Source organism: Myiozetetes cayanensis, unplaced genomic scaffold (assembly GCF_022539395.1).
Source record: "Myiozetetes cayanensis isolate MyiCay16 unplaced genomic scaffold, myiCay2020 scf18, whole genome shotgun sequence".
Taxonomy (NCBI): Eukaryota; Metazoa; Chordata; class Aves; order Passeriformes; family Tyrannidae; genus Myiozetetes; species Myiozetetes cayanensis.
In genome coordinates, this window is record NW_026087389.1 from 11230345 (window position 1) to 11251414 (window position 21070).

Here is a 21070-nt window from a genome sequence, read left to right on the forward strand (position 1 = left end):
TTCTGGCGATAATTTGTTACTGTTTGGACAGCCAGCTTTGCAGCCCTCCCTCTATATGCCAAGTGCAACCACTCTCGGCTATTTCTGTCGTGAAAGTGGTCAGGACCCATCCATGTGCTCTGGGACCACCTAACCTTCACATGAGCTATTTTGCTCAGGATGCATGAGGTGGTTTGGAGAGTGGAGCCTCCGGGGGGAAAAAAGTCTGCTATGCAGCATGTGGCAGGGTGGTCGTCACTGCTCTGCTGCAGGGTCTGGAGTGGAGTGTGACCATTTTGTGTTCAATGTTGTGCCCAGTGAGTTTTAAAGGCCTTGTGGGATGTAAAAGGCTTCTGTTATATTTCGACAGGCGACTGTGTCTCAAGGGAAGTCCCTCCTGCATCTGAGGTAGCACTTGCTCTGCCTGAGCAGGGTGGCTTTGAAGATGAAGCAGCCACAAACCTTTATTTGGTGTTCTGGAAATCAAACTGAGCACCATGGGGTACGTAGTCTAGGCTGGGACAGAGCGAGAAGAGGAAGCGCAGGCCTGGCAGGGCAGATGAAACGCTTTGGGCCTTTGAGAGGGCAAAGAAGTCTGTGGGCTGTGGTTTTTCTCGTAGATCAATGGCTTTCATCCTGTGGTCTGTTAACCCCTGCGGGCCTGTGGGCTGTTTAAAGAGGCCTATGAAAGGTAACTGAGGAAAGAAAATTGACTTCTGCTGTGTACAACCGTCTACCTGATGCTGTTTCCCCAGGGGCTGCATCTCCCTGGCCCCAAGCTGGCAGCTGCCATTGTCAATAGCAAGAATTGCGGAGAAGAGCAGACGTTGCAGCAGCAGAGGAGGGAGGTGTGAAGGCTACGAGACAATCTGGGGAGGGAGTGAAGGCAAACAGTCTGGGAGACTGAAACCAAGTGAGATTGTGACTCCCGGCATGAACGGTTAAGCGAAGGGGGAAGGACAGGCAGGTTTGTTGGAGTTGCCGTGACCTGCTTGCGTGGAGTGTCTTGTGTGCAGGTGGGTGGAGGTGTTTAGAGCAGTCCTGATGTTACTGGTTGTAAGGACAAGAGACTTGACTCACCCAGCACTGGGCTGAGGGTGCCTGTCACCCCTGGAAGTCAGGCCTCCGGTGTGCTTGTGCTGACAAAGGGCACATCTGCAATTTTCTGCAAAAGCAGGTGCATCTTCTGGCAGTGCCGTGCCATTTCCCAGGATATACCTGGGCCTGCGTACTGTGGATGTTCTCTTCTGAAATGCCAAGGGAGCAGATGTTGGCAGTCCTTTGTGAGGTAGTGCCCACTCAGTACGTGCAGATATGCACTCCCTGTAGCTGAGTGTTGGAGCTCTCTCATTATGCTTGCTGTAAAGAACCGTAAAAGCTCAAAGATGCTGGCACAGCATCCCTCTAAAGAGCTGTCCCATTGCAAGGGCTTCTTCAGTCATGCCTCGTCTCTCTTGTTGATAAGTATGTGCTCCCTGCTGACCTGAGTGCTTTTCCCATTGCTTTCTAAAATGTACTGGAGCCATGGGAAGGTGGATAGTTTTAGAGGGATGCTCTGGAAGGGACCTGATTGCTGGCAGTACCAGAGGAGGATGGCAGTTTGATCTTGTTTTCTGAAGCCCTAATTGGAAATGATCTCAGAGATTAGGGACATGGCTGGATGTGTAATAGTCTAGTGCAGCATAGGAGAGCAGCAATAAGGCCATGTGGGAGCTAGACTGGGAGAGGTCTTAGGTGCAGGTGTCCCAGAACAGGTATGGTCTGTAAGTCTGAATTAGCATCAAAGGGACTTGGTTTGATATACGATCATCGTGTGTGCTTCCCTATGCAAGCTGTTGAGGGATTGGTGTGCAGAGACTCCAGGTGACTGTGTGGGAATCAGCTTGGACATCCCTCAGCCAAACAACATTTTCTTCTCTTCCTCCACTGGCCACGGTTGGGATCCTTTTTTGTTATTTAAATTGCTCTGTGTTTTGTTATGTTCTGGAAGTGGTTTGTGCCGTTGGCTGTTGTGCCCTGGGGCCTCTCTCCTCTCTGCCCTTGGGCCTTGCTCCCCGGCCTTTCCAGGCGTGGTGGTCTGGGGGAGGGAATATCCCTGGCAGATGCTTCCCTCATCTGGTCATTGTGTTTCTGTCCTAACTGATTATCAGTAAATGACCCATTCCTGACCCAGCTCTCCTAGGAAATAACATTGTTGGGTAACTCCTGGGTGTGGGGTGGGCTTGAAAGGAAGGTCAACGGTAGCAGGGCCAGATGGACATTGTTGTGGCTGCTGCATTGGCAACACCAAGATGCTCTGACCCCCTCCGTGGTACCCATTGTGCAGCCGTGCTTGGGAGGGGTGTGCAGGCTCTGCTAGGTGGTGGTGAGAGACAGGTAAGTCAGAGCATGCTCCAGGCAAATGTTCTTCCCTTCAGCAGGCTGATCCTGCCTCCGTGGCACTGTGGTGTAGCCACAACACACAGGAAGGAGAGGTAAAACCAACCTTCTGTTGGGTAAACTGAGGAGTATTCCACAGATCAAGCCAACGTGATGACATCTTACGGGATGATTGTATGTTCCTTGGAGAGAAATTGAAGTTTGCTTGTTATTAATTAAAAAGCAAGAAAATTTTGACACAGTCACAGCCAGATTCCATTTCATTTCCCCAAATCCCTTCTCTCATTTCAGCTGGACACAGAAATTACTTATTTCCTCTTTCACTCCTAGTCCTATTCAATAGGCCAGTTGGGAGCTTTTAAACAGCTGCCCTGTCCAGTGGAGAGTTGGCTTGCTTTGTGGCAAAGAGGTGAGGTGATTTTTGGTCAGCTAATGTAGAAAATACTTTGGGGGTCTTTTAGAATTGTTTAGAACTATGAAACTGCTCTTATTCACAGCGTTTTGGGAGAGAGATGGCAGATAATATTTCGTCAGGTATTTTTTTCTGCCAGTGAGCAAAACTCCCCCATCTCCTTGTCCTGCTTTCTTGAATCCTTTTTTGAGCTGAACAGAGCAAGCTTCTCCACTTTGAGTTGGAACTGTTTGATGTGGGATCAGTGGGGTCAACAACTAGAAAACTCATTTCATCGGTGTGTCCCCGAGGCCGGCTTTTTTCCGGTGGCCTTGGAAAGGTAACATTTGCAGTATTATTCCTTGCTGTTGGAATCACTCCCTTCTGCTCCTTGTACAGCTGAAGCACCTTTTGCAAGGTCGTTGTTACCTCCACGTGTCATCTTTGTGGGTACCAGCAGCAGAACAGCTCGCAGCCACTGCGGGAGCTCCCATGCTGGTTTCGGTGCTCTCTGCCTTTGTTCCCTCTCCCCCCTCCACCTACCTCTCCCACTTTCTCTCGTTTCTCGCTCCTCCTCTGTCTGTTCTGGGGAGGGTTTTTCCTCCCGTGCTCACAGCCCTGCTGTTTCCCTGAAGGCTGGCTGCCCTCTTTAGCATGCAGAGCCTCATCTCCTCCAGGTTACGCAGAGGTGCCGCAAAAATAGAAATGAGAGACAAACGCCCCATTGAAGCAGCTGGCAAGCCCTGGCTCCGTTCCTGCTCCCTCCCATCTACAGTTGCAGGGCTTTATTCGTTTGTGTTTCTTTATTCCTATCTCTTGATCTGCCTTTTAGAATACAAAATTGGGAGACTAATGGCTGATAGAAGTTGTCTAATTCCTGTTCCCCATCCTAGGAGGAAAACAGCCTGGCACTGAGGTCTCGGGCATTAGATTTCCTCTCTCAGCTGTGCTCCCCTGCCTCCCAGCTCAGCCTGTGCTTTGATTCTTTCTTTGCCTTGGACTTGACAGCTGCGTGGAGCTCCTTTATGAGACGCTTGGAAGAGAGGGGGAAGGTGCCAAATCTTGGGGCTGCTGTTTGGCGTCCCAGCCCATAGAGTTTTTGCTACTGGTGCAGATGGTGTGAATGAAGTGGTGTCAGGATGCTGTCTGGAGAGGTACTGATTTTTACCCTGGTGTGATGGTGCTGTTAGCCCTGTGGCATTCAGGCTGGTGTTGGCACAGAGGGTTCCCCCAGGCCACTCTCTGCATCCTGTGCCTGTGGATCAGGCCCCAAGGTCTTACTCCAGATCCACCCCAGGAGAAACCTGGCTTGCTCAAGCTGTGCATGACTCATTCTTATCTCGGGCTGAGGAAAGCACAGCATCCCAGTAAACCAGATAATGCAGCTTAGGGGGTTTTAACTGGGTAAACACTTCAGAGTTAAAGGAGGGTAAACAAATTCCCAGCATCTGAGCTTCCTGCATGGATGGAAATAACTTTCTGGATGCCCAGGTTCACCTGCCGTGAGGTGTCTGTGGAGAAGTGGTGGGATGGACTGTGGCTGAGCTCTGGAGGCAGCCCAAAGGGGGTGTAGCTGATGGAAACAAAGGCCTGAGCCAGCCTGGGAGCTGGTGCAGTTACATTTTGAGGCTTTGCTTTGCTGCCCGGGAGACCCAGGTTGTGTTTTGTAGTGTGGCTGGAAAGCTGAGGTGCCACATCAGCCACATCTCTGTTAATGGGAATCAGGGGAAACAGGTATTGGGGTGTATAAAGAGCTTGCTTAGGATCCAGACAGTCAGTTACAGCCATAAATATATCAAATATGCCGTGTGATCTTGGACCACTTGGTCTCTCCCTGTCCTTCTGCTCTCCTTTGGTGGATAACTTTGAGAATAATGTTTCTTTTCTCCTTCTTGCTGCTCTCTGTCATGTTTGCTTAAGCTGTAAGCTCCTCAAGACAAGTGCTCTCTCTGATGGGCTGCACGGGGCTCAGTGTTCTCTGTCAGTGATGCAGGTGCCTTGTGTCAGCCAGGGAAGCCCAGCCTGGGCACCGTCGTGTTGGAGCCTGCTGAGCACCACTGGATTGGCAGGGGGGCCTGGCCAGGTCTCTCTGGATCCGTGCTCATGCACAGGAGACGTGTGAGCTCTTGTTTCCAGTTGTTGACTTCACTGTGCGTGCAGGGCTCGCAGGGAGCGGGCGCATCCCCAGGGATGCCCTGAGGCATTTTGGTTGGCTCAGTGATGCTGCAGTAGCTTCCTTCCCCTTTGATACTCTGCCGTTCCCTTTTTTGTTGCTGTGCTGGCCTCAGCTGATCTTGACTTGGATCAATAGAGCAAAATAAACGAGATGGAGAAGTGCTGAAGCCTGGCCCAAGTGCATATGGGAAAGAGTAACCAATACTGGATTTTGCTCAGTTCAGAGAATAGTGGAAGGAAGTGGAGAGTGCCAGAGCAGGCAGAAGACTTGAGAAATTCATTTCTGGATTCTAATGTTCCCAGGACAGGTTTTGTAATCAGTCTGGCAGGTGAGCAGCAATTCCCAAACTTTTTGTGCCAACATGCTAATGTTTTCAGCAAAAGCACTAGGGCCAACCCATCTGCCATTGCCCCATAACTCATCTTAACACTTGTCTTGATTTGAATTTGTCCTTCTGGGATGTGGAATTGTAGGACATAGTGGTGGGAAGCAACCTCAGGAGGTTGCCTAGTCTGTGCCCTTGCCTCAAGGCAGTTCAGCTCTGCTTAAATCATTTCAGGCCACGTGTATCCAGATCTGTGTGCAGCATCCAGGTGATGTCTCAGCACTGCTTTGTGAAAGCTCTCTATTTCTAATACTTCAGGACTCTGCAAGGATTTTCACATCTGCATTCCAGTGATATCTCTGAGCTGTTTCTAATACAGGAGTTTCTCCTCTTAAGACATTTCTAATGGATGTTTTCCTATCTTGTATCAGAAATGTTATGTGCTAGTTCTCAAGGGGATGAATTATCACTTTGTACTATTTCTTTTCATACTATTTCTGTTATTTCCATTCTCAAGATCACCTGGCTGTACCTACAGTCTTTCTGTGCAATGAGGATGTCTCCTTGCTTTGTGTCCTTGGCTAATTTCATTATCATGTTCCTAATTTTTCTTCCAAGGTCACTTAGGAAAATGTGAAAGAACAGCAGATCCAAGGACAAACATCGAGGAATTCCACTAATAGCCCCCCTCCAGCACAAGCCTCTGTCATTTTTTGTATAGCCGATGCCTTACAGTTTTCCTGCTAATCACTGTCTTTTCTTGTGTCTCTTGTAATTCTGCGTGAGGCACTCTATCAGATATTTGACTAAAGTCCAGATGGATTAGATCTGCTGCATTTCTGTTGTCTAGAAAATCGGTTATCAAAGAAAAATACCAAATTAGTCTTCATTTCAGCTTATTCAATTAGTTCAGTTCAGTGACTAGTTCATTAAGAATTGAGGAACTGAGTGTGAGCTGAGAAAGCGAGAAAATGTGTCCTTTTTTCTTCTAATCTATGAATAAAAATCAGCTGTGAGAGGATGAGATCTAGTTTTGATATGCTGAAGAACAGAGGGCTGGGAAGCAAATTGTTCAGTTCACCCAAATTAGTTACTTTGCTTGCTTAACAAAACTGTTTTAAATGTAGAACATGTTTTGGTAATTTTATTTTTTCCTTATGTCTCCATGTTTATTGTGGTATTTATCGGCTGAATAAAGCCAAGTTCCAGGTGCTGTTTTCTTGCATTTTGATTGAAGTTCAATATGCATGTGAATGTACCTTGACACAAATCACAATTAAAGTCTCATCTAGGAATCAAGAAGTGTCAATCAAACCTTCTAATAGATAAAATGGAAATAACAAGGGTATAATGTTGAAAGAAAAGTGTAAAATGCAGCCTGCTGCCCTGCTTAGCGTGAGGTAGATGTTTGCTACTGTCACATTTTAATTTTTACCCCTGATGGTCAGCCCTTTCTTATGAAAACCAACATTGTGAATGCAAAATGAAGTTCAAGTTAATGACTTAAAAATAGATTTTTGGCCTCCTGTTTTAAAATATGATTAATATTGGAGTTGTAAATAATATTGGTTTGAATCAGCCCCCTGCATATAATACAGCTGTGGAGCAGGGCAGTCAGATAGAAAACTATCATTATCTTCCCAAGTCCAGAGTTTCATGGCTGAAGTGTAAGACATTCCACCTCCTCTCCAGGATGGATGATTAACAGGGCTCCCCATCCTTTCAGAGGCAAAAACACCTCAGAAAGGGTAAACCATCAGTGCCCCATCAAAAAGAGGTGCCCCAGGCTAGATGGCTGTTTGCCACTGAGACTCCTGGATGTGAATGCTCCTCTGCATGGTTGTGGATGTTTCCCAAAATAGCCTAATTTTCCTCATGAGCTGAGAGCACAGCCCATCTGAGGGGTAGCTTGGTTTAGCAGGAGCAGGCTGCAAGGGGAAGACAAGCCTAGTGGGTGTCAGTCCTAGCTCTGATGTGGTTTTACTGTCATTATACAGGGACTTTGTGCCTCTGTCTTGCGTCCTCGGAGGACCCAACTGCCGATGGCCTCACGTCAACTTCCCTGCTGGAGTTTGCCATGATGTCCCACCTGGAGGCCATGAATTCCCATGAGCAAACCAGCCCGGAGCCTGCAGAGCCAGATCTTGCCCCTGGCTCTCTGCATGCTGCCCCAGGGTCAGGCTTTGCCAGCGAGGAGAATGAGGAGTCCAAGATCTTGCAGCCCCCACAGTACTTCTGGGAAGATGGGGGAGAGCTCAACGACTCCAGCCTGGACTTAGGACAGGCAACAGGTAGGTTATTTTTACCCCATTCTTCCTCCCCACTCTGCAGGGGCTCTGGGGAGATGGAAGAATGCAGGGATCTGTCTTCCTGCTTTGACACAACTCTTGCTAAGAGGGCCTGAGATTAAACGTCAGCTCTATTTTCTCACCTCAGTGCCTGATGTGTCCCCAGTGAACCCTGAGCAAGCACAGGCTTTAGAAACCAAGTTACAGTTGAGCCTTTATTCCTGAGCTGCTATGAGCTGGGAAAAGTATTGCCTCCACCTAGTTTCCCATTGCTTCATGCCCTTCTGTCTCTCTCTCCCCCTTTTATGTTCTCTCTCCCTTCTTTTTGTTGCTGTCAATTAAGCACAACTTTAAGGTCTCAAGAGCCTGACTCAGAGATCAAGGCCATTTTAGGGTTTGAGTCAAAGCTGGGTTCACTGGGTGAAATTCTGGATTCCTCATTCTGTGACTTCAGTGTGGACTTGGCCCAAGAGAAGACAGTCTTGTTGTCTGTCCTGTCCTGCTACTTCCTCAGGAGTCATAACCAGAATGGGTTGCATTAGCATTTGATCTTGCTTTCCTCTGTGGATTGTTTTTTTGAGACCACTGAGCCCCTCAGTTGTCTCCCATCAGGGCCCTTGTTGGCTTTGAGATACTCTCAAGAAGGATGGGGGAGAGGAGGAGGAGCATTGCGGGGTTTCCAGTAGCTTAGGAGATTATTTCACATGTTCCTGCTCTTAAGTGTCATGTGGGACAAGTATTAAGTGTTACCCAAAGGCCAAGCTTCAGGCTTACCCCTCCTCCCTCAGCTGGTATTGCTGCCTTCCTCTCAGCAGATCTGACTGAGGTCTGCAGTTAGAAAGCACAAGTCTCGTTTTATCTTCATTCCTGCCTCTGTGACCTTAAAAAACACCTGTGCTCACACAGAGCTGAGGCTGCTGCAGAGCCACGGCTGGGGCTGCCCACTGGGACACAGTGCACGCTGTGGGGGGCGAGGGCCATCCCAGCTTAGGTCTCCAAAGCCCTTTGCTCACTGACATTGCTGCTGAACTTATCTGGCCATTCTGTTGCTGCCCTGCGGCTCCCTGGCCCCTGGGCACTTGCAGACCTGGCCGTGGGGCAGCTGTGCAGATGCTGCCTCCACAGGGATGCCGGGGGCGGATGGTGCCCGTTCCTGCCAGCGCATCCCTGGGACAGCCTCTGGCTCGGCCGCTCTCACGCAGTGGCAGCTCTCAGCGGCGCTTTTCTTGGTGTGCCAGCAGGCACCTGCATGTACTCACAGATCTGGACGTGACTTGGAGAACAGCATGTGCTTGTGCATTGAGAGCGAGATGACTGGGTACCGAACCCAGCCTTGCCTCTTGCACGTGCCTCGCCCCATTTGCATGCAGAACACGCTCCTCTCTCCTTCCGTTCTTGCCTGCAGTACTTTCCTCCGTGAGCAGATGTGCTCTTTCAGCTGTCCTTTTGCATACCCAGCCCTATCCGCTGCCCAGCTAACTGCTGCTGTGCTTCCAAGCACTGTTTCTTCCCCTGACCGTTGCTGTGTCCAGAGCTCGTGTCTCAATGGCATTTCAGAACCTTGGTTAATAGAACATTTTGAATTATTCAAGAGCTGGGAGCACATTTCTACTTAAAATTTAATTAGAAACCTGCTGTGTGTCATTTTGCAATAAAGGATATTGTAATAGCATCCCTAAACTGGGCAGCCTTCTCCTGTCATGCAAGGCCTCTGTATGAGAGGGGCACACAACCAATGGATCTTACATGCTGCATGTGTGACAGATGCCATGTGATACCTTGTGGAGCTGTGTGATGACATCTGTTAGGTTATTTTCAATGTATAAATCCAGTAAACAGTTTTAAACAGCTGCTGTTTAAGGGGAAAAAAAGGTTTATGGTATAAGTTTTCCTTATGTGAGATTTCTTTCTGTGTAGTGCAGCCCAGCATAGGTGGTAGCTCTGTCCCAGGCACACATTGGAGATACTGCATCAGTCAAGGCTCAAAACAGGATTGTTGTAGTACTAGAGAGAGAAAATTCCTTGCTATGAAAGGAGACCTGTGCTGGCTTCTTTCCGTGTTTGGTGTAAAGATATTGGGCCTGGAACTGCTGGTGGTCTTGCAGATAGGCCAGATCTCCTGCTATTTCAAAGCTGCATTAGTCATCTCTCCTTTTTTATGTCCTTCTGAAGCCTATGTGGGGAGACTCCCCTGCCTTTGTGTGACTTCGAGGCTGCAAGAGCTAAAAAGTAATAACAATCTGCAGCTCTGCAGCTGCTGCTCTTTTTTTTTTTTTTTTTTAAGCACACTCAAACATCCTTTAAAAATATTTCTGAAAAACATGTGGCATATAGGACCACCTGTTAGTCCATTAGAAAGTGAGAACAAACCCCCACTGGCAGAGCACAGCTCAGCCTGGGGCTCTGGTTCTCCTGAATAATGTGCTTTTGCTGATTTATGCTATGGAACAGTGAATCTATATTGACATCAGTGAGCACCAGCCTGTGGAAGGGCCCTGCCATTTGTCTCATTCTGTCTGAGGGTGCACAGAAGTGTGCACTTGCATGTGTGCTACCCCATGCACAGCTGCTACCCAGTGGAGCCGCATGTGGAAGACATGGATTAGGTCTGGTGGGAATGTGGATGCCATATCCTTATGGAAAGAAGCAGCGTGTGACTTGTGCTTTAGCCAGAATGCAAGTCAGTGGAGCTGTGACACTGTTACTTCTGCATCCTTTCAGGCTTCCAGGGAACCTGGAAGTTTCTTAGGTTGTAGTTTGGGTGTGGCTGCTTTGCTTCACCTTTGGTAGTAAATTGGCCTGAACCCCAGATCAACTCTAAAAATAGAGTGAACCTGCAGTGACTCACATCTGGCCCTTCCTGTCCTTCTTTCCTTTCTTCCCACCTTCCCCATCTTGTGTTGCCTGGAGGCTTCTAGTTCATCCTGTTTCCTACTGTCACACTGGGCAACAAATGCAAGATGTCATCTAGCTTTAGGGCTGGAAGATGGGAGTCGTTAGGACTGTAGGTCTCTTTGAGTCCTTGATTTTTAATGAAAGAGTTATGTGGTGGTGTATCCATCCCAGAGTGCTCCCTGGTTTGCACCTCTCGGTGTTCTCCTTTGTTTTAGTCAGAAAGCACCATCCCATATGTTCCCCTTTCAGTGAAGGCTCTAGGTTGAGGCAGGCTAATAATTAATTGCTGTGAAGTGTGGGCTTCTGAAAACTGATGCAAGGCCTGTGACTCTCTAGTGGATGAGGTCACTTAGTCCCTCTCCTCCCATGACCAACAGCTGAGCCTCCAAGGACTGGAGTGCATCTTCCAGTGTGATGGTGGACTGGCATGAAGCTCGCTTTGACAACCAGACAGCCAGGTTCTGTCTGCTCTTTTAGCTCCAAGGTGGTTGAAGACCAAGGCATGACTGTGCTGGGAGGTATCAAATCTGGTCTTACAGATTGGTGATTCACTAGGATGGCATGTGGCACTTTGAGGGGTGGGGGAGGAAATTGTAATCTTTTAATTATTCATAGTAATTAGCAGAAAGGATTCCCATGAGAGCTAGGATGGGGGATAGCAGGACAGACAACTTAGGACTGTATTCAAAGAAATGTAAGTTTTCTGACCAGCTAATGGAATAAAATACCTTCCATCTCCTCTGCTGGTGAGATTGACTTCCTTCAGTGATGAATTACTTGCTTCTGGCCAGAGAGTTCCCAGTATCTTTCAGCCTTACTGAAATCTGCTGCTTCCTCATCCAGACTGATGGCAAATCTGCAGTTCTTAATACCATCTTCAACCCAAGCATTAATGAAATGAAGCACCTGGTAAAGACTGTCTACATAAGCAGCTTAGTGCTGAGCAGCCGCCTGCTGAGCTCAGCTCCCGGAATGCCTCTTGTTTATGCCCCGGTTTAGTGTACACTGACACATTGGGTGATCTGTCCTGGGACACACCATCTCGGTCAAGGCATTGCTGGCAAAGGCTGACCTGTGACAGGAGGGTTTCTCTGTGCATAGTGTTGTTCTGGTGCAGCTGTCCCTGACTGACTGTGTTTGGGTGAGGGTGGCTTATTCCAGCTTTATCGCAGTCCTGCGCTCAGCAGGAAAAGGTATGAGGCTATTTGGGGAACAGCTGTAGCACTTGGTGCCTGGTGTCTGCCTCAAGCAAATTCCAGCCATAATGAGACCTAACAACTTTGCTACCCTGGGTCTCTCTTTTGATTGTGATCTCTTGTGTGTGTGTGGACCTGGTGTCTTGGAGTCGGAGATAGTAACTTCTCCAAGCTCTTCTGGGAGATTAGTATATTAGCCCCAACTGGCTTGATTCCAGCACTGGTAATTGTATTTTGCCTCTTTGAAATCCCCCTGCAGTTTCAGTCAGCTGGACTATGACTTTTTGCAGTAAGTCTCACTGCTTTATACTGCAAAAAGGGAAGCAGATACGGCCTCAGACCTGGCTGCGTTTTTAGCAGTCAGTAGAGCGTACCTTGTGCTTCCAAAGGTTGGCAGGTGCTTCAGTATGAATGGTGCTGTGTTTTGTGGTGGGAGCCCAGGAATGTTCTTGTTTTTATTACAGTGCCCTCTAGTTATCAGTAATTCAATCACTGGTTAACATGATCTTTCAGTTTAATCCAATAAAGACCTTATGGTCAGGTTATGTGTACTAAAAACAATGAGGATCACCCTCTTCCTGAGCTGTCATAGTTGCTTTGAACTGTTAATAGCAAATACAGGGTAGAGAACCTTGTAGGGCAGTAACTGAGACCTGTTCTTCTGAATGAAGGAGAAGCAGAAATGTAATGAATTAAATGTCTGGCTGGGGAATCGTGCTTTGGCACAATGCCATGTCTTGGCCCATCTGGTGTCAGGGAAGTTTCGGTATTGATTTCGGAGGAAGCAGGACATTGCCTGAATGGCGGCTTTTGCAGAGGTTTGAAGCTCATGTTCACCTCTCCCAGGGAAAATCATCTCCCCGGATGAAGAAAATGCATCTGTGCAACCCAGAGCTAGGTCTGCTGGGAGATGCAAAGGGCAGGACTTGGAACAGCAGAAGGGCTGTGCAAGATGGTTTCTTTAGAAAATAGTGCCTGAGGGTCTTTGTAAGAGAGCTTGGAAGCGAAAAGCTGGAGGATTGTGGGAGGCAGCTGGATACTGCAATATGAGTAATTATCAGCACTGATGGAAAGCATTAAGGGGCGTAGCTAATGATGTGGTGGCAAAGAGGTGAGGTAGAGGTGTGGAATTTCATATCGGTGAACCAGACTCCCAAGGGGATGGTGTGACTGAGAAGCTCTGGGAGAGTGTGTGGTGTGGAAGTGTGGCTGCCTGCTTAACTCATCTGGTCCATCCCTTGCTAGACTGTTTGGCCAGGGGTGTTGGGACGGTTTCATGGTTGCAGCAGACGGTTCTCCTGAGCTCTCCTCCTCTGTGGTCAGGCTGGCTCCATCGTGGTTTGGCTGCTCTTGTTTGTGGCTGGAAAGGGGTACATGGCATGTGCCACCTCTGTGTGTGGCCACAAGCTCCTTCTGTGCTCCAGCCTAGTGCTGATCGTGGTGGGAGACAGCAGACCCTGGCAGGGAAGGAGCTGATAGCATGTGCAGTTATAACCTCCTCAGGCAACCTTGGGTTTGGCAGTGCTCTGCTTCCTCGCTGAAATTAGATGAGCTGATAAACGAGCCAGGCAAATCTGGCATTGCATCCAGCTCCACAATGCCTGTCTCCTTTATCAGAAGGCTCTGCCCCATTTCTGCAGCAGAACGCAGATTATCTGCATCTCTCTGGCCTCTCTGTTCCATGGTTGCTGTTTCTCTCCACAAAAGCTGGTGGGAATAGGAGTGGATAGCACTGGCATAGGAAGGTGGTAAGGTCTGTGGATGCACTGCCATGTGCCCAGAGTATGGGAGCAGGGTGTAGAAGGTCTGCTGAAGGTAGAGGAGAACCAGGTGGGCCAATTGGGTTGTAGGAGAAGACCACTTAATGAAGGGGAACTGCTACCAGAATGCTGGAAGAGCCACTAAAAATGGAGGATGCTCTTTGAATTCCCTTAGGGCTGGGGGAATGGGCAATCCAGGGAAATGCTGAGAAGGCTCTTCAAATGGGGAAGTTCTTAGCTCTGCATTTCACAGATGATGAGTGACAGAGGTCAGCTTGTCTGGATGGAGCCTTGGGAAGAAGATACTGGGACCAGCTTAGGGGCTGGGATCAAACCAAGGAGACGTACAGGGTGCAAAAATTCCTTCAAACTAGAGAAGGGGGTATAAACTAAAGGAAAATATGAGTGCCTTAAAGAGACCTGATCTTGACAAGTTAGTAGATGCCCTTGTTTGTAAGACAGAAGAAGCTGATTCCAGACAGGAACTAAATGTCTAGCTAAAAGTCTGGAATAAATGACTCATCATCATTGGCATCTGTATGTGGCACTTGGGGATATGGTTTAGGGGTGATTATGGTGGTGCTGGGTTGATGGTTGGACCTAGATCTTGAAGGTGTGTTCCAACCTTGATGATTCTGTGATCCTCCCTGAACCTGGGAAGTGATTGAACCCCTTTGGTAACTGGGTTGTATGGAGAGCTCCTTGTTTTAAGGAGCACAAACCAGCAGCACTGACCAAAATGCCTCAAGTGTCACTGTTCCCCACATGAATCTGAGTAACAGCCCTCGCAAGATTTGAGAGGAGTTTGTTTTCCAATCAGTGGGGTCTTATGAACCAGACAGAACAAAGATTCTCCAAGCTTGGTATGCAGGGTAGTGGGGAAACTGATGACAAGTGGTAATCTTAACTCAGTTAGTAGCAAGTGTGAGGATTCCTGTGTCTGCTTCTACTTTGTGGATTTGTTATCCCAGAGAAGTAGCTCAGGTTTCAGTCTTTGGCTGCCTTGTAAGATGGAAGTCTGCTGGGAGAGAGTGGGATGGGTTCTCCCTGGACTTTCATTGCCCAGGAGAGATGGCAGAGGCGTCAGTCCCTCTGGCATCTTTAGATCTTGGTGGTGGAAAGGCTGCATGGCTGCACCATGCGGGGCTTTCCCCACGGGAGCTAACTAATCTGTGACAGAGCACTTTAAGGAAAGGTTGAATGTGTGACTTCAAAGGAGAGCTGACAGGCTGGGAGCATTTCTCGTTCCCATGGGACAAACCTCATGCTGCTTTTCGTGGTTTGTTTTTTTGCTGTGCCCATCTGCCACTTCGTGCTCTCCTCCAGGTGGGAAGAGGAGCAGGGAGAAGAGGAGGTGCAGAGGAGTCGAGAATAGCTGAGAGTGTCTTCAGGCTAAGGGGAAGGCAGATTGGATCACCGATCCTTGAAAATAACATCTCATCTGACAGGGCCTTGTTTCAAGAGGCAAAACCCTCACTTTACACTCACAGCATCTCAGGGCAGGCAGGGTTCTTGCTGGGGTTTTTGGTGCAAACCCTGAGTATCCCTGCAGCAGGAGGAGTAGCAGAGCCCTGGATCAGGAGTGTCCCATCCAAATGTCCTCAATCCCATGGTCTGTGGCTGTTCCTGCTATTACCCACCATCCATCTACCAAGGCAGTGACTGTGTCTGCAGACACTGGTGTGTATACCTGTGGGTGTGGGCCTTTGGGAAGACCAGTGCCAGACAGTGGAGGAGAGATGGGGTTGTTTTTGTCTGTGCTGCTGCTGATTGCTATTAGCAGCCTCCATGGCCTCTGGGGGAGCATCAGGAAGGCTCTTGGGTAGCAAAAATCTTTTAATCCTCAGGGTCCCTGGGTAGGTCCTCAGTCAGGATGATGCTCTCTAGTGAAACACAGCAGCAAAACAACCTGGCTTCAGCCTGCAGTGTCAGTAAATCTCAGTGGCCTCTTCACAGACAGAAGTGGGAGACAGTCCCAGCACCATGGCTCTGAAGGTCAGCAGCTGGATCACGCTCATCTTTGGGCAATATCAGAAAGGAGCCGCTGACAGAATGTAGGGAACGAGCTGTGGGTTAGGGAAGCTGCTTTCCAGCTAAACAGGAGCATCTTTGCACCTCCTGTTTCGGGGTGGATGGAGCAGTGTGTTCTCCGCTCAGGACAGGTGGGAAAGAGCATGCAGGGGTAGCATGGGCAGTCCTGATTCCCCGGGAATATCCAAGGCAATGGGTGTGTTTGATGACATGGCCCTCTCTGCCTGGGAGCTCGCACTCACTCTGGCAGCAGCAAGCGGTGGATTGGAGTCAGGGCTGCATGGAGTTTTTTTGTGCAGATCTCTGTAAGGCATCCAGACAGCTGCTGCCCACTGTGCTCAGTGGAGCATCTGCTTTGGCAGGCAGGAGAGGAGACTGGAGCCTTGGGGATTTCAGACAGTCACTTACTTAATAACCATAGAGGGAGCAGGGGGCTCATTTCTGGCTGTGAAGGGATCGTCTTCCTTCCCTTTCTCTGAGAATGTGCTGTGCTTGTCTTGGGGAGAAAGGGAGTTAATTGGGATGCAAACTCCTGAAATGGAGCTCCGTGGGTATGGGCAGTTTCTCAAGAAAGATGAAGGTTGATTTATGCCTGCTGGATTTGTGCCTGCCACTCTGAGCTACACATGTCTGATCTTACAGATACTTTTCTTATTCTGGGGTACCATGTCTCTGCTAGCCTCCAGAAGAAACTCCTGCCTGCCCTGAGCTTACATTTGCGACATGCATCTTCCTCTTCAGCATCTACATTTGTCTAGCAACAAAAAATGCATTCGTGGTCAGAGCCACAGAACAAACAGGGGCTGAAGCTGGAGGGAGGGGAGATAGATTTGGCTGCTGTAACAAAAGAAAACTGTTTCTTATTGACACGGGAGTCTCATAATGAAGATATTTGTGAGATGACTTTTCTGCTATGAAATGCTGTACAAATTAAAATTCTGCATTTCAAAGATGCCCAAGTTGATTCAGGTTTTGGTGGTATTACTTGGGTTTGCCAGGGAGGAGGATTTGATTTGCTGTGCTTTTGTTTCTCTTCTCTAGTATTTCCCATTTAGCTTGTGGCTGACTGCTGCTAGCACCCCATATCTTTCTGAATCCCATCTGAAATGAATCTCTGGGTCCCAGCCCAATTCCTAACACTCACAACCTCAACTTAAAGATGCCAGGTGTCAAAACTCTTTTTATTGTCTACCTGCTCTTAGAGGGTCTCTGCCACTTGACCCCATCTCTGTCTGGACACCTATAATAGGGCCAGCTCTCTGCCTTTCAAAGTTCTTAGTTGCTTTGGATGTGATGTGAAGTCTTTTGGATCTCTTCCTAGATTACAGCTTTCCTGCTACGTCTCAGAAGGCATTGCTGAAACGGAATGGAACACAGGTGGACAACTGGGAAACAGCCACTGTCCAGCCACCGGCAGAGTTTGTTGAGCCTGACTTGCACACACCTTTCTCCACACTAGAGGAAGAGGAGGGGCTGCTCCCTATAGACCACTCAAGAGGAGGAGTGGAGAGCCTCCAGACCTCCGGGCCAGAAGTTACGTCTTCTGAACCACTGGACCAGGAGGACTCCTTCTCCCTTCTGTTTTCCACAGCCTCCACCAGGCCAGGTATTGTGACTGAGGCAACCATAGGAGGGCAAGAAGAGGACTCTGTTTCTCCAGGCTTAGACCTTGGGAGTAGCATGGGACCAGGTCTTCTACCTTCTTCTGTGTCCTCTACTTTTTCTACTACTGTTGGTGCAAGATCTCCCAGTGTTTCAGAAGAACTTTTTGAGGTGACAACTGAGGACACTTGGGCTGTTGGGGGAGCAGATTCAGAGCTTACTGTGAGTACCACAGAAGCAGAGCTTGCAGAGACCACAGTGGAGGCTGGTGTGGAAGAAAATTCAGCCAGAGAGGAGGTCTCAGAGCCCACGGTGGGGTGGGGGATGCTGGAGCCCACGACGTTGACTGAGATGGAGCAGACAGTGGAAATGCCTGTGGGGACACCCTCTCCTGGAAGCAGCTCCCCAGGCACCCAGACTCATTCTGGGAGTGAGCAGCATCCCACTTCTGTGTCTCCGTGGGACAGAGCTGATGAGCCTGTGCTGGATCCCATTTGGAATGACACTGAGTCAGTCACTGAGACTGTGGCAGCAGAGAGGAGCTTGTCACCGCAGGCTGGGGATGCCCGCATGGCCATGCTGCCAACAGAGCTGCCCTGGGACTCAGCACAGGTAGCACTGGGAACAGGGAGTGGGTGGGAGGTTGCAGTGGAGATACTTGGATGATTCCCTCTTGTGGGGGTATTTAACCCCATCCTTAGGTCTGACTGGTGGGAGGAGTTTTGTCTGTTCACCGAGCTAGGTGAGCGAACTTTCAGGGAGAGTTTTTCACAGCACTTCTTAAGGGTATCATCCTTGGTGAAAACCCTGCCCCCTCACATCTTCCCAGCTACACAAAATCCTGCTTCCAATAAACAGAAGCAGAACACCTTCCCTCTGGGGCATGCACAGCAGAGAAAGCTCCTTGTTTCCTCAGCCTGCATTATTGGAAGTGTCAGGACAAAAATGGCCCCAAGGATTTCTGGAAAGGGAGTGAGAAGAAAGTGCTATTTTTGCTGCTGCTGCCTGCAGGGACCAGATGCAGAGCAGGTGGAACAGAGTACAGTGACCTGTGAGGATGTTGGTCTGGGAGAGCCTGTGGGAGAGGAGGGGTGTGGTGAACTGCAGTTCCTGAATCCAGCAAACTGGCAGCTGGTTAAGAGAAGATAATGTAGCAGGAGCTGACTGGTGAGAAAGTACCAAGCAAAGCTTTTAATTTTGCTTTCTGTCCCATGGTACTCAGGAGACTGAACAAGTGACTTAGCCCCTCTGTGCATCCTATCCTGCCTGTGAAGTGCTGTCTTGTCTCACCAGTCTGTTTAAGGTCCACAGAGGCTCCTGGTTAGGTTTTGTGTTAAGTGCTGATAAGGCTGCAGGCTAGAGAGCTTTCCACTGAGAACCTGAGTCCTCCTAGACAGAGGTGGAACATAAGCTGCTCTGTGGCAGGTGGCATAGAAACTTCGTTCCTGCTGCATGCACTGTCACTGAAATGGTGATTCCTCCTTAGTACAGAGAGTTAGAGGACAGTCACATCATTTGAGAAGTGCTTCTCAAGGGGGTATGGCACCTTGCTTCTGTCCCTTCTGCCCAGTGCTTTTAGCAGCATTCACTGCCTGAACTCAGCTGTCTTTGTCTTGTCTCTCCAGGTGATCTGCAAAGACTGGAGCAACCTTGCGGGAAAAAATTACATCATCCTGAATATGTCGGATAACATTGACTGTGTAAGTCAGTCCAAAGAGATTTGATGGCACAGGAGGAATGGTGTTTAGAGAAGAGGAGGCAGACCCGGCTCTTGCTCTCTGCTTTCACTACAAAATGTTTTAAAAGCACTAAATCTCAACTTCCCTGTAGAGTCTGTGAAGAGAAGGAGAGGAGGACAGAAATATTCCTGTTCTCCAAAGAGTGGGTGGAGAGAGATGATTTTGCTCCAAGTCTAGCACATGTCAGTCCCATATTGGATTTTTTACTAACTTCTGGCTTGTAGTCTGTGCCAGTCTGTACCTGGATTGTCATGAGACATGGGAGCTTTTAACATTGCACCTCTTACTGGTAGGAAATGTGTCAGGACTGAAGTACCATTCTCCTTCCTTCACTTCCTTTTCCTTCCAGCATGTAGTAATGATCCTCTGATGGCTCAGAGGAATAGGGACTCCCATTTACAGTGTGCATGGTTAAGTACCAAGCAGCTATCACTAAATCTTCCTTAAGGGCCTCCTCTCCCCACCCTCTTATCTCGTGTGTTATCTGGGTCTGTTAACCAGCCATGCTCTGCTAATCCAATGCAGAGGTCCATCCATCCTCATAAAGCTGCAGTTAATTCATGAGCCCAGAGTCCCTTGTGGATCCCTGGTAAAAGGGCTTGTTCACTTCTGCTGGGCCTTTTATCAGGCACTTAAAAACCAGTTGTGAAAGGCCTGGGGTCAAGGTGCCTTTCATAATTCTAAGAAATTATTATAAGCCTGACAGCCTGAGACCAAAATGCTTAATCGAGGGACTGTGTTCTGGCCTCCTGTGTCTGCACTCCTGCTTTCTGAGGCTCCTGCTCTGGGCAGAGCCAGCTGGTCTTGTTACTGCACTCACCTATTACCACTACTGGTGAGTTGCTGGTTGGTTTATTTATTTTTTTTTTAAGCTGAACTTTCTGGGGACAAGGAAAATGGGGAAATTTCTATACATAGTTTGAATGCTCTAAGAGTAGATGAAAAGTCACTCTCTTTCCTCCTGATTTAGACAAGCCATTTGGAAGGGTTTTGAGAATCTCTGCTACAGTTAACAGCTGCAACACAGAAAATCAGTCCTTGAAAACAGCAGTCCTCCTGTCCTGTTTCCTCCATGTCCTAGTCCCCATCACTCTTTCTCCCATCTCTGTGGACTTTAAATACAAGTTAATTTTGTAATACATAGTAGCTTCCTTCCGGGGCTCATTTGCATTTGTGTTGTTTAAACCGCTGTAAGGGCGAGAACCGAAAAGCAGATGTGCAGATGTCTCTTGATCAAATTATGTCTTTGCTGTTGAATCCTCAGTTCTGCCTTGCTGAAGGAAGACAGTGCCCTGGGATAGGCAGGGCTGAACTGTTTTTCTACTTGATTTCATGTTTCAAAACATATCTCCCAGTGAATGATTTGTGCTGTACTACCCCTTATTCAAAGGGACATTTGTCAACATACATATTTAACATGAGCATCACTTCATTCCCTGCCTTCCATTATCACTTTGCTTGAGTGAAGCTGGAATTAAGCTCTTCTTTCCACTGATCTTGATGCAGTTTGTCTCCTACCCATGCTAATTTACTCAGTTTGGGCACCTCACCTACAGTCTGCCTGTCCTTTTTGTTTTCTGGTTTCTGTATCTGAGCCCTGTGGTGTTTGGGTTTCCAGGGTTGTGAGGAAGAACCTGTGTTGCAAGTACTGTAACTTAGAGTGAAGGGGGATTCCCCACATATTTCCTATGTTTTGGTGCCATGATCTGGTGTGGTACCAAGTCCCACTGAAAAGCCAAGGGACAAGTAGGGTGCTTAACCCCTTCCAGAGGGTTGGACCTTGAGCTTTAATACACTTCATAGCACGAGTCTTTTACCTGCTGCAGGGATGATGTCTGTATTGCTGGGTTAAGCTGGAAGGCTGTTTGTCTTCCCAATGGGCTCTGGGCAAGGGAATCACGTCAGTCTCTTTCTGGGCACTCAGACATCTGGGCTCAGACTGGGCATCTCCCACTCAACATACCTGGGAATTTTGCCCAAGTGAGGACTGCAGGATCTGACCCAACAGTGGTACCTGGCCATGTACTGGGAGGTGATCTCTGCCTTGGCACATGTGCATTCAGACTCCTTCACTGCTCCCTTCTCTCCACCATGGAGAATTTATCAGAATTTATCAGTGCTCTGCAACCTCTGCTTTCTCCATCACCAGAAACATCTTGCTTCTGTGCCTCATGGCCTCAGCTGCTGCTCCTTCCTCTGCATCCTCCAAAAGAGAGCCTCAGGCTGGCACTGGGGCCGTGAGTGGGAGCTGCAGTTCATGGTGCTACATCACGGTGCTGCTTCCTCCTGCCTCCCCGTGCCAAAATCCA

The 21070-nt window shown here is 48.6% G+C and overlaps 1 protein-coding gene across 1 annotated transcript in view; it reads left to right on the plus strand.

Annotated features, from left to right (window-relative positions):
- PODXL2 (podocalyxin like 2) overlaps nucleotides 1–21070 on the plus strand; it is a 32384-nt gene that overhangs the window by 3111 nt on the left and 8203 nt on the right. Inside the window, exons 2-4 of the mRNA XM_050313009.1 lie at nucleotides 7248–7541; nucleotides 16742–17634; nucleotides 18648–18722. Of these exons, the coding sequence (XP_050168966.1) occupies nucleotides 7248–7541; nucleotides 16742–17634; nucleotides 18648–18722 (1262 nt within the window). The remainder of the gene's footprint in view (nucleotides 1–7247; nucleotides 7542–16741; nucleotides 17635–18647; nucleotides 18723–21070) is intronic.